This window comes from Myxocyprinus asiaticus, chromosome 33, assembly GCF_019703515.2.
Source record: "Myxocyprinus asiaticus isolate MX2 ecotype Aquarium Trade chromosome 33, UBuf_Myxa_2, whole genome shotgun sequence".
NCBI lineage: Eukaryota > Metazoa > Chordata > Actinopteri > Cypriniformes > Catostomidae > Myxocyprinus > Myxocyprinus asiaticus.
Genome location: NC_059376.1, coordinates 15,918,929 through 15,932,652, shown reverse-complemented (window position 1 = coordinate 15,932,652; position 13,724 = coordinate 15,918,929). Strand labels below are relative to the sequence as shown.

The 13,724-nt window shown below is 39.3% G+C and overlaps 1 protein-coding gene across 2 annotated transcripts in view; it reads left to right on the top strand.

The window, feature by feature from the left end:
* The first annotated feature begins 212 nt into the window (after nt 1-212).
* The window catches only part of LOC127424633 (olfactomedin-like protein 2A), a 31,785-nt gene continuing 18,273 nt past the window's right edge, over nt 213-13,724 (top strand). For both annotated transcript variants that reach the window (XM_051669988.1, XM_051669987.1), the window contains exon 1: nt 213-544. In XM_051669988.1, the coding sequence (XP_051525948.1) occupies nt 476-544 (69 nt within the window). In that variant the 5' untranslated portion in view covers nt 213-475. The remainder of the gene's footprint in view (nt 545-13,724) is intronic.

The window sequence follows — 13,724 nt, the reverse complement described above, 5'->3', positions numbered from 1 at the left end:
AATAATAAATAACTCTTTTAAATTATGCATTCAACGTTAACCATGAAACTGCCATATGTAGACTTTAACTTTTTGTTATATAGAAATGATATTACATTGCTCAGTGGTCAGTTGTATATGTCTTTTGAAAGTTACCCAGAAGCACACAAAGCTACAATGCCATGTGCTACAGAAGTGGTGCCAGCAGTAATTCCCCGCCTTACATTGGCACTGATTGTCAGAGATGGTGATGGTGGGTGTGCGCGCGTGAATTCCACAGGTCTGTGCAGAACAAAGCTCGAGCTGATTACTCAAAGTTGTGCGTCATAACATACACAACTCTGCATGGCACCAACCTGCAATCATGGAATCGTAAACCAGTGTTCTAGTGGATTCAGGCTTTTAATCCCAGGATACAGGTGCTTTCAGACACACCAAATCGTATCATCAGGTGGAAGGTCTGCCAAAAAAACGGACTTTGATTAGTCAATGAAAAATGTGGATCTACGCAATTATTTTCACATATGTGCTTCTTTTGGCGAAGGACGCAATAGCTATTAATAAGGTAAGATGTTTAGATATGTTTCATACATATTTTAGGAGGTGCAGTCCACTTTTACGCATAGATTACGCACATAATACGCACAGCTTTCACGAAATACAGATGTGCAATAAACATGATTATTTTACGATTTCGTTTGCTTTGGACAAGTGCGTTTATTAGCTGACTCATACTAGATTAATTTGTTTGTAATACTGGAATGTCATTTGCCTGTTTGAGCATGGTGGATTTGGCAAAGTAGACGGTTGCACATTTAATTTGCAGCCAAATTAAGAAGAACAAACCAAAAATTCTAGATTTTGTAATAGTACTTTGTGGGAGTGTCTGTATTTGTAGCATTCGTGAGATTTTGAAATGAGGTTCATGCGGAGATTGTGAAATGACATGCCCTGTAATCAGCGTTAATGAAACGTAAAATTCCATGAATTCAAAATTATTCTGCCAATGAAGATAATCCTTCTTATTAAAGGATCCAGGAACCTAAAACCTGTTTTAAATGATTCTGTTTATGGTCTTGCGAAGTATGCTTATTTTTCTTCCCCTCAGCATTTTAACAGTGGTCTATACAAAGATTATAGACAAAATTAATGAGAAGGTCTGTTCATTAAAAAAAAAAAAAAAATAAAATAATAACATTGAAAGGTGGGGCCGGTAATGAGACTCAAGGAAATACTGGACAGAAAAGCTTGGATGGGACAATTCATCTTGGTTTTTCATCACGTTTCAGTTAGTCAGATCAGTTATAATAAGTAAAACAACACGCAATAAATCAGCTTTCTCACACAATCCCTCCCAGACAGACATTGCATCATATTTTGGCACAAAAGCCTTCACCCAATTTACTCCTGGCACTGCCAGAACATTCCAAGCTTTAATCCTTGAGATGGCATGGCAGTATAATTTAACTGGCATTTTAGACCCTTGACCTTACTCTAAATCCAGTCCAGCTCATTTTGGCTAACAAAGCTAAGAAAGCAGAATACTGTCTTAACTTTCCAACAAAAACACGCACAATAAACTTTTTAAAACCATACTCATTTGTAATAATTGAAAAAGTAACTGCATTCAATACCCTTAACTCCTCAATTCCTGCATTTAGGGCTTTTATCCCTTCTTCTTTTTAGATTAAGATGATTAGCAATATATCAAGCTGTGCTAAATGGGAAACTGATAGGGTGTGTGAGTGTGTTTTGGGCTCTGTGCCAAGTATAGTAACTGGAGTATGGTTCTGCTGGGGTTAAAAACAATATATGGCTGCTTACACAGCTGTAGCACTTAAGAGCACCCCTCTCTGTCCCACAGAAACATGCCCTACGCTCTTATGACTGGGTGTGTGTGTGAGAGAGAGAGAGAGACAGAGAGAGAGAGAGACTCCTCTCATTGTAACTGATAGTCACTGACTCTATAACCCTAACTAATTGTGTTATGTTGTGAAATTTTAAAAACGTCTTTGTTGTTGGTTTAATGTGTGAAGAGGTGAGAAGGTTAAAAAAGCATAGTTAGGGTTGTGATACCTAAACCCTATTACTAGTGTGGAATAATCAGCTGAAAATCTTGTGAAAACTAAGGATCATTGTTTAAAAACAAAAATTTCAGACCAAAATAAAAAAAAATTATTTAGGCATTTATGTTGCATAAAAACAAGTCACATAATTTAAATCTGCAATGTCTGTGATTTTGCAGTTATTGGCACTAAAATCATGATAGATCTTGAAAATAGATGCAATTTGTGGATTTATTATGGATGGGGTGTGTAAACAATCCCAGAGTTACCCATGAGAGATCATAAGGAGAGCAGAGAGAGAGAGCGAGAGAGAGAGAGAGAGAGAGGGATGTTCTGACATGGGGTTGAGAACATCGACAGAGAAAGGTCAGCTGGTGTGTTTTGTTAATATCAGAATTTATTGGTTGTACTTGCTTTGGGCATTAACTCACACACTGCCAATCATGAACTGAAGCAGTTAATGTTTATAAAACAGTCATAACACTTCTACCACAGGATTTCAACGGGTACATCTGTGTCCCATTTAAAGCGTCACAGCTTTGACCAAGCAGTCACGGTGACGATGGCCATCATAGCTGCTGTCCAGAACTTTAAGAGCAATCATATTTTTATCCAGACCACACACTGAGCCTCAAAATGCAACACCAGTGCCAATATACTTTTATATACAGACTTACATAAGAGTTGATCTTTGACCTTTCTGTGTGTAGTAAATGAGCAGGAAATACATTGGTTATGTGGTGGGCAAAATCTGGCCCTTTGGTGGCCTTTCTATTGGCAACTACTGACCATTCAGCACTATTATAACCTGTGGTCCACCAAAGCAGATGATGTTTGGTTAATGTTTATTTGCCAGTATGATCCTGGGCTATTTGCAGCTGCTTTGGGTATAATTTTGGGGCTACTCAACATTCATTTTCAAGTACTCTGTGTACTCTGTCAAAATAAATAAATAAATAAATTCCATCCATTTAAACAGATGGCTTTATAACTATCAAATCACTGATATGGGGTATCAGAATTTTCAGTATTAAAATACATTTTACCATCTTAGAAATGAGAGAGGTGGATAAGCACAAACTTACAATATACTGTGTGTACTAAGATAACATTGGAGGTCAACCAATATTGGACTTTACAAATACTGATAACTAAGCTGGTGGAAAAGGCAGATAACTGATTAATCGGATGATAGTTTTAGATAGATTTATTCATGTTAAAAAGTTTCTTAGTCTTTCCTTTCTGTGACATAGAGGCAAAAGGAGTTTAAAATGAATACAATTCCAGATGCTGTTTATTGTTCAACCATAATCTCCTAAAATAACCAGAAAAATAAAATACGATTTGCCACATAATGCTGGACTTTTAACTATAATTTATAATGGTGGGAGAGAAATCAATTCTCATATGCATCGCAATTCTTTCTCCAGCGATTTTGAATCGATTCTCAAAAATTCAGAATCGAGTCTAAGTTCAATTTAAATCACGGCAGCTTAGTGGTGCTTATTTGCACTCCAGAGACAGAGTGAGATGCTAGAAACAAATGGTTGTATGCGTATTTACTAAAGCTAAGCGCACACTACAGGACTGATGGCAGACTGGGTGTAGCAACCACAAGACCATCGTCCCCGACTGAAACTACGATACAAAAATTCATTCACAAACTCAAGCACATAGCAGTGGAAGAGCTTATTCATGGTAATAATCAACAAACAACATGAAAGATAGGCTCACGTCCGTTATAGACCTTATTCACGCTAGCGCCATCTTCGATTTTTAATGGGAATTACAACGAGGCTATGAGTGATAGACTTACCATCTCTTTAATGGCACGAACGGTATAAAGCTGTATAAAGTTCACATCTGATTTCCCACAATTAATGTTGTCTGGAGTTCTGTGTATACTGAATGTTCTTAGAAAGATATTTTATCAATGTTTTGTCCGCGGAACAATCCAAAAACACTTTAAACTGCAGTACAGCCCATTGAAGAGACTGTAAGTCTATCTCTTACAGCCATGTTCACATTCCCATGTAAAAATCAAAGATGGTGCTAGCGTTAATAAGTTCTATTGCACTGATTTGCACAGAAAGGGAAAAAACTGCTGAAAATAATGATACAGCGGTTCGGGAGGCGTGGGTGTTTTTATTTTCTAATAATTTGTCTGCTGCTTCCCAATGCCATTCTCTCCTCTTTCACTTTCTATTTCTTTGGCAGTTGCTCATTACCAGTCTCTCTCTCGTCAGGACAGTGCTCATATGAGATGCTTGATTGATTTCTTAAGCAGCAACCTGCTATTTGTGCTATCACCTGTGGTGTGGAAAAGAAAAGTTAACATCTGCATTCTCACAGAAGCAGACATCTCATGTAGCATTCTGGACCAGCAACGAATAGTTGTAGTTATTGTTATAGGCTAGTCAAGTCAAGTCAACCTTTATTTATAGAGCACATTTAAAAACAACAGGAGTTGACCCAAAGTGCTTTACAAATCAATCAAATAAATATACAATGACAGAATTATATACATACAAAAAAATAATAATAATAATAATAAATAAATAGACACAATTAAAAACTACATCAAGTATTTACCTAATTTAACCTATTTAAAGTCCTTTTCGAATGCAAAAAAATATAAATATGTTTTCAAAGAGGATTTAAAAATGACTATTGAAGAAGCTGACCTCACATTGTAAGGGAGACTATTCGAGAGTTTATGACCTACCACAAAGAAGGCACGATTACCTATTGACCTATAGCGGCAACGAGGAACCCTCAAAAGAAGTTGATGAGAAGACCTGAGTGCTCTGGTGGGGGAGTAAGTGACAAGAAGATCACTGATGTATTTGGGCGCGAGACCAGATAGTGCCTTGTTTTAGTTTTTTTGTTTTTTTTTCTCTCCCCATTTTCTCCCCAATTTGGAATGCCCAATTCCCGATGTGCTCTAAGGCCTCGTGGTGGTGTAGTGACTTGCCTCAATCTGGATGGCGGAGGACGAATCTCAGTTGCCTCCATGTCAATCCGTGCATCTTGTCATGTGGCTTGTTGAGCGTGTTACCACGGAGACATGTGGAGGCTTCACGCTATTCTCCGTGGCATCCACGCAAAACTCACCACGTGCCCCACCGAGAGCGAACCACATTATAGCGACCATGAGGAGGTTACTCCATGTGACTCTACCCTCCCTAGCAACTAGGCCAATTTGGTTGCTTAGGAAACCTGGCTGGAGTCACTTAGCACGCCCTGGATTCGAACTCGTGACTTCAGGGGTGGTAGTCAGTGTCTTTACTCGCTGAGCTACCCAGGCCCCCCAGATAGTGCCTTGTAAACATAAAGTAAAATTAAAATCGACCCTAAATTTAACGGGAAGCCAGTGTAGAGACGCTAATACAAGGGTAATGTGATCCGTCTTTCTTGACCCTGTCAAAAGTCTAGCTGCTGCATTTTGAACCAGCTATAGGTGGGATAACGCAGTTTGAGAGAGGCCAATGTACAATGAGTTACAATAGTCTAACCTTGATGAAATTAGTGAGTGGATCACAATTTCCAGGTCTTTGCTGAAAGAAAATTTTTGACTTTAGTGATAGAGCTCAGGTGGAAAAAGCTACCCTTGACAACGGCACTAATTTGCCTTATTAAAAAGTAATCATGAATCTAAAATCACTCCAGGACTTCTTACAGGATCTTGTACATTCGACAACAGAGGACCTATCTGGGCGGCCAGGCCAGGTAAGGAGGACATGGGGGGACCTAAAAACAGAACTTCAGTTTTGCTTTAGTTTAATTGTAAAAAAAAAAAATTGCCAGCCAATGTTTAATATCTTTGAAGCAATTTAGGATATTATCAAATGAAAACTTCTTGTCTAAGCTCACTGGTAAGTAAAATTGGGAATCATCAGCATAACAGTGATAGAATATGCTGTATTTCTGGAAAATAGAGCTCAGAGGAAGCATATACAAGGAAAATAATAAGAATCAGAATCAGCTTTATTGCCAAGTATGCTTACACATACAAGGAATTTGTCTTGGTGACAGGAGCTTCCAGTGTACAACAATACAAAAACAATACAAAAACAGCAGCAAGACAGAGATAATAATAAAAAATAAAAAATAATTATACACATACGTACAGACACACACATACATACATACACACATACACATGGGTAGTGCAAATCTAATACAATCTATTATGTACAGTGTAAATACAAATCTGTTATGTACAGTGCAAATGTTTTTTTGTTTTTTTTGTTTTTCAGAGGAATGAAATGGCAGAAGAGGTTGGATGTGTTGGATAAATATAAGAAAGACTAAACTGTGTATTGCACATAGTTATTGCTCAGTGGGGCAATTTACCTGTTCATGAGATGGATAGCCTGAGGGAAAAAACTGTTCCTGTGCCTGACGGTTCTGGTGCTCAGAGCTATGAAGCGTCAGCCAGAAGGCAACAGTTCAAAAAGGTAGTGGGCAGGGTGAATGGGGTCCAGAGTGATTTTTCCAGCCTTTTTCCTCAATCTGGAAGTGTATAGTTCTTGAAGAGGGGGGCAGGGGGCAACCAATAATCCTCTCAGCAGCCCGAACTATCCTTTGTAGTCTTCTGATGTCTGATTTCGAAGCTGAACCTAACCAGACAGTTATTGAAGTGCAAAGGACAGACTCAATGACCGCTGAGTAGAACTGTATCAGCAGCGCCTGTGGCAGGTTGAACTTCCTCAGCTGGTGAAGGATGTACAACCTCTGCTGGGCCTTTTTCACAATGGAGTCAATGTGGGTCTCCCACTTCAGGTCCTGTGAGATGGTAGTGCCCAGGAATCTGAATGACTCCACTGCTGCCACAGTGCTGTTTAGAATGGTGAGGGGGGTCAATGTTGGGGTGTTCCTCCTAAAGTCCACAATCATCTCCACCGTTTTGAGCACGTTCAGCTCAAGGTTGTTTTGACTGCACCAGACAGACAGCTGTTTAACATCCCTTCTGCATGCAGACTCATCATCATCTCGGATGAGGCCGATGACAGTGGTGTCATCTGCAAACTTCAGGAGCTTGACAGAGGGGTCCTTGGAGATGCAGTCATTGGTGTAGAGGGAGAAGAGTAGTGAAGAGAACACACATCCCTGGGGGCCACCAGTGCTGATTGTACAGGTGCTGGAAGTGAGTTTCCCCTGTCTCACAAGTTGCTGCCTGTCCATCAGAAAGCTGGTAATCCACTGACAGATAGACATGGGAACAGAGAGTTGGTGTAATTTATTCTGAAGTATAGCTGGGATGATGGTGTTGAAAGCTGAACTGAAGTGCACAAAAAGGATCCTTGCATATGTCCCTGGTCTGTCCAGGTGTTGCAGGATATGATGCAATCCCATGTTGACCGCATCATCCACAGACCTGTTTGCTTAATAAGCAAATTGAAGGGGATCTAGAAAGGTTCCAGTGATGTTTTTCAGGTGGGCCAACACCAGTCTCTCAAATGACTTCATGACCACAGACGTCAGGGCGACAGGTCTGTAGTCATTAAGTCCTGCGATTTTTGGTTTCTTTGGTATGGGGATGATAGTGGAACGTTTGAAGCAGCATGGGACTTCACATTGCTCCAGTGATCTATTGAAGATCTGTGTGAAGATGGGGGCCAGCTGGTTAGCACAGGATCTAAGACATGCAGGTGAAACGCCATCTGGGCCCTGTGCTTTCCTTATCCTTTGTTGTCGAAAGACGCGGCTCACATCATCTTCACAGATCTTAAGTGCAGGTTGAGTAACAGGAGGGGGGAGGAGGGGGGTTGCAGGAGGTGTTGGTGTTTGTGTGAAGTGAAGGTCAGAGTGGGTGTGGGGTGTGAGACTGGGCCTTTCAAATCTACAGTAGAACACATTCAGGTCGTCAGCCAGTTGTTGGTTCCCTACAGGGTTGGGGGCAGGACTCCTGTAATTCGTAAGTCGTTTCATGCCACTCCACACTGATGCAGGGTCGTTAGCTGAAAACTATCTTCTTTTAGCCACTCTGATTCCCTTATTCAGTGTGTTCCTGGCCTGATTGTACAAGACTTTATCCCCAACTCTGTATGCATCCTCTTTGGCCTGACGAAGCTGCCTGAGTTCTGCAGTAAACTATGGTTTGTCGTTGTTAAATGTTAAATAAGTCCTAGTAGGAATGCACATATCCTCACAAAAACTGATATATGATGTAACAGTATCTGTGAGCTCGTCCAGATTGGTGTGTGCAGCCTCAAAAACACTCCAATCAGTGCAGTCAAAGCAGGCTTGTAATTCCAGCCCTGCTTCATTGGTCCATCTCTTTACAGTCCTTAATACAGGCTTAGCAGATTTTAATTTCTGTCTGTAGGTTGGAAGAAGATGAACCAGACAGTGATCAGATAGTCCCAAAGCTGCTCTAGGGACAGAGTGATATGCATCCTGTATTGTTGTGTAGCAATGATCCAGTATATTTCTGTCTCTGGTTGGGCATGTAATGTGCTGTTTGTATTTGGGCTTTTCACGTGTGAGGTTTGCTTTGTTAAAATCCCCAAGACTAATAATAACTGAGTCCGGGTATTGTTGTTCCTTGTCTGTGATTTGATCAGCCAGCTGTTGCAGCGTGGCATTCAAACACGCATTTGGCGCGATATACACACTCACCAAAATAAATGAGGAAAACTCCCGCAGCAAGTAAAATGGCTTACAGTTAATAAAGAGCGCTTCCAAATTAGGACAGCACATCTTCTTTAACGTTGTTACATCTGTACACCAACTTTCATTGATGTAAAAGCATGTTCCACCGCCTCTCGTTTTTCCCGTTAACTCCGCGATGCGATCCGCTCTGAACAGCTGAAAGCCCGGCAGATGTAACGCGCTGTCCGGAATGGCTTCACTCAGCCAGGTTTCTGTGAAGCACAAGGCAGCAGAGTTTGAAAAGTCCTTGTTTGTGCCAGTGAGGAGATGTTCATTTTGTTAGGGAGATAGCGGAGATTCGCTAGATGAATGCTCGGCAGCATTGTTCGAAAGCCCCGCCGACGGAGTTTGACCAGTGTGCCTGCTCGTCTCCCTTGCCTGCATCTCATAGCGCGTTTAAACAACACAGCCGCGCCTCCGACTAAAATGTCAAACAAAACGTCCAAATATTCAAAATCCGGGAAAAGATTGACTAGTGTATGCTGTCGAATGTTCAGCAGTTCGTCTCTGGTAAAACTGACTGAAAAATTTACCCTTGAGGGATGCCACATGATAAATGAGCAGATGTAGAAGAGAAATTCCCTACATTTACAGAAAATGTCCTATATTTTAGATAGGAGGCAAACCACTGGAGGGCCATACCCTGGATGCCAACCCTACACTCGAGAAGATTGAGAAGTATGTTATGGTCAATTGTGTCGAACACAGCACTAAGATGTAATAAGACTAAGACAACATGTAAGCCTGAATCCATGGAGAGAAAAATATCATTAGTAACCTTGAGCAATGCAGATTCAGTGCTGTGCAAGTGTCTGAAGCCAGACTGAAATGTGTCTAAAATGTCAAATGTATTAGGAGTAAAGCTGCGAATAGACAACTCTCTCCAAGATCTTGGAAATAAAAGGCAGTTTAGAGATTGGCCTATAATTATTGTGTATTGCTGGATCCAAAGAAGGCTTTTTTAACAAAGGATGCTTTGGAACAACTCCATTAGCTAAGGAGCTGTTAACTATAGCTGTCACACTGGAACTAATAGTTGTAAATCATCTTTAAAAAGGCGTAGAGATAGAATATCCAGCTTGTAACTGGAACACTTAATCTTGGAGACTACATCTGCTAACTGTTCTGACGAAACTGGTTTAAAGTGAGTCAGGGAGCTGGACGGGGAAGGTTTTAGTGGTTGATCAAATTGTGAAGGTACAATAGCACCTTTAATATGCTAGATTTTGTGAGTAAAAAAGTTTAAAAATTCGTCACAGGCCTCTTGAGTAGCGTCCAAAAAAGCATCTCTCATAGGGTTTAAGACATAATGCATAGTATTAAACAATACTTTTGGTCGATTTGCATTATCAGAGATTACTTTAGAGAAAAATGTAGCTTTTGCATCTTTCACTGCTCTTTGATAGTTTGTTAAAGACACCTTTAAGATGTCAAAAGAGACCTGAAGCTCTTTTCCACTTGCACTCTACTTTTCTACACTCTTGTCTGAGAGCGCAGGTGACATCATTTTGCCAAGGCTGTGAAACGCCCTTAATTCTCCTTGGCTTGAGCGGAGCAACATTATCAAGAGTGAAAGTACAAGATTTATTGAAAGCTTCTACCAGTGATTCAGTATTGACTTTATCTGAGACATCATAAGTAAAATGTGATAAATAAAATTCTGAAAAAAGATTGGCAGTAGATGAGTGAATGGACCGGGAGTGACGTAAAGACAGAGAGGTAGTAGGGAGAGGACAAGTAGAGACAGACCCAAACATTATTGAATAATGGTCAGAGATGCCAATATCTAAGATCTCTAAGTTAGATACAGAGATACCATGAGATAACACCAGATCTAATGTATGACCCGTGTTGTGGGTAGAACCAGTGGCATGTTGAACTAAATTTAAAGACTCAGTGAGGGAGAGAAATTCATTTACCAGTAGTTTCGATGGACAGCATACGTGGATATTAAAATCCACAAGAATCAGGAGTCTATCACCACGTGGCACCAGTCCAGAGAGAAAGTCTGAAAATTGTTCAATAAAGTCCCTATTAAATCTGGGAGGTCTGTACACATGTGCACATAAGGCAGGACCAAAACTGGAATACGTGTCCGTATTTAAAAGAGTTTCTAAAAACAGTGGCAACGCCATCTCCTCGCCCTGAAGTCCATGGAGAATTTAAAAAGTCACAGCCTGGAGGTGTTAGATCATCCAGGACCATTTGTTCACAAGAATTCAGCCAGGTCTCGGTGATGAATAAACACTCCAATGATCGTGATATAAAAAAGTAGTTCAAAATAAAAGACTTGTTCGATATTGATTGAATAAAAAAAACAAAACAGTAAATTATCCATAAAAGAGAATCCTAAAACTTGATTTCCTGAGGTCGCTCCTTTAAAAGGCCATTTAATAAAATCAACTAGAAACATCAAAAAGAAACCGGAGAACAGCGGCAGACAGACACGCCAGCTAGGGATCGGTTAATTATCAATTAATAATTTAATACTATTTAATGCTGAGTGTCTGTATTGCTAAAAAAAAAAGAAAAAAAAAAAGACAAGATGCATTGAGAATCGGTTTGTAATCGAATCGTTACTCTTTGAATCGCAATCTAATTGAATCATGAGGACAGTGAAGATTCACACCTCTAAAAATTAAGCCAGAAATACACCAGAGACTCTTATTTTGAAAAATGTCAGTGCTCCCAGCACAACCACACAAGGGAAACAAAACATGCATATATTCATCTACAATGTATCACAATATAAACACTATAAAGTAAACATGTCATATAGGCAATAAATACAGTAATTCATCAACAGTAGATCATCGCTTATAATAAATGTCTGGTTATTCAGTACTATTTAAAAACAGACCTTTTTCTTTTTCTCTAAGGACACCATACAAAATCAAGAAGAACTCTATAATGAAATTATGATTATCTTCTACTCAACATTAAAACTTCTTCAGAGCACTCATTTTATAACATTAATAAACTGGACCCCCCTTAACCCTGAAAATAAAAAACCTCCAGTGCCAGCCACGGAGGAATACAGATAAATTACAGTAACAACAACAACAGCAACAGCAAACTATCAGCTACAATAGATATTGAATGTTATGACCAAAATCCCATATCACGATATGAGTAATTTTATATCACAATAATGATATATATCACGAAATAATTACATTTTTCTGAAAAATAAATAAAATTGTATTATATATTAAGCCATGTCGCAATGTGTAATTTTGAGTAATCTAGTCAGTGAATTAAATACTTTATATATGAAAACTTCTTCATCTTATATAATTTTCTCTTTATTTTGAACTTGACAAACGGTCAAAGTTAAAAATACAAAATAAATGACATATTTCAGTCTGATGATGTGCACCAATTTTCTTTTTATTATTGTTGTTGTTGTTGTTGTTGTTGTTGTTGTTGTTGTTGTTGTTGTTATAACTTTCCTCAAGAAACTTAACATCTTTTCAAAGCAATGCAAAAAGTAAAATAACATAAATAAAAAATTATCCATAAATAAAACACTTAATTTGGCTCTTAGTGTTTTAGTAACCTATATAAAGATAACATAAAATATCTGAAGGAAAATATGGTATGGATGGTTTGTTTCCTGATATCAAACATCGTACGAACAGAATTTTAGAAAAGGTTTTGATGTGTATTTTAAAAACCCACTTGACATCAAGTGAAACCAGAATGAGTAACAGGTGTGATCCGCGCCTTTTCTGTCACAGGAGCACAAATGAAGGGACTGGAATGAATTCAGTACTCGCGCACACTTGCGTGTTTCAGACTGCATGCAAAACACTCGCACAAAACACAGCTGCATGTGTTTGGATGGGAGGCATGTTTGGAGCGTGGGATGAATGTCATTGAATTTGCTTTGACGGTGGCTCAAGCGAAAATTCATGCCGCAGAAGCGGATTCAGTGTCATTTTTTCTCGCGCTCTAGACAAGCTTTTTATCTAATGACACGTGCAGCTGTCAGTGAAAAACTGCATTTCATTATTTCTGTCAGTCCTACGTGAAGCCCTGACCATTGATATATATGCGCACATGTATATATCAACATACACAATGTACAAACCTTGCAAATCGCTGTTTTCTGCTCTGTATTGTGTTTTCTAAAGCCAAACCAATTCCACATCACGGAGGACGTGCATTTTCCTTCATAATCTCCTTTCATCTTCTCATTCAAATGAATTTGACCCACCTTCCTCCATTTATCTGAGTGTGTAATGCGTACATGTTATGTTCTATACACATTTCTTGTGTGGCAATTTTGCGTTACCGCGATAGAGAAGATAATCCAAAATGTATACCGGTTGGCAAATTTCTACCAGTTTATTATGTCTACCAGTATATCGCCCACCCCTAGTTGCCAATAACGATAGTTCCAAATAGCAACTATCGGCACCTATTATTCTGTCAACCTCCAGATTGCATGAGCTGAAATAAATATTTAGAAAATATTCAAACCAGTTCCAATAAAGAATGACCTTGTTGTTAACTGTTTATTGTGCAGAAAATCTGCACAACCATATACTGTACACAACATGATCTAGTGGGAGATCAGAGCATTGGTTCCAAATTTGAATGCCCTCTAATTTGACCCTGCTGTGCTGAATTTCTTACAAGCACCACCATGTGGAGAATATTCATGCCCTGAAAATATACCCCACTGTGCCTTCAGGTTAGCGAGCTACCGCAATTTAAAAAAAGGAAGTGAGAAACTGGAGTTTTGGTCTCAGTAGTGTTAGGGTTAGGTTTAGGGATAATGTAATTACTACTCCAATGTTTCATTCTGATAAAGTTTGCTTATGTCTTGCACTTGCGCAGTGTGTCGCACAAAGGTTCAACTGTTGTTCTGTCAATTTGAAAATCAGAGAGCGGTTTAAGCTGACCAAAACATTTTACCCCCTGTGACCGATTTCCCATAAACTCGGTCTGATCCACTTTGAGGACTGGACAAGTGGAGTTCCAAAGGTGCTAAAATTTTGTACAAGGGCACTAGAC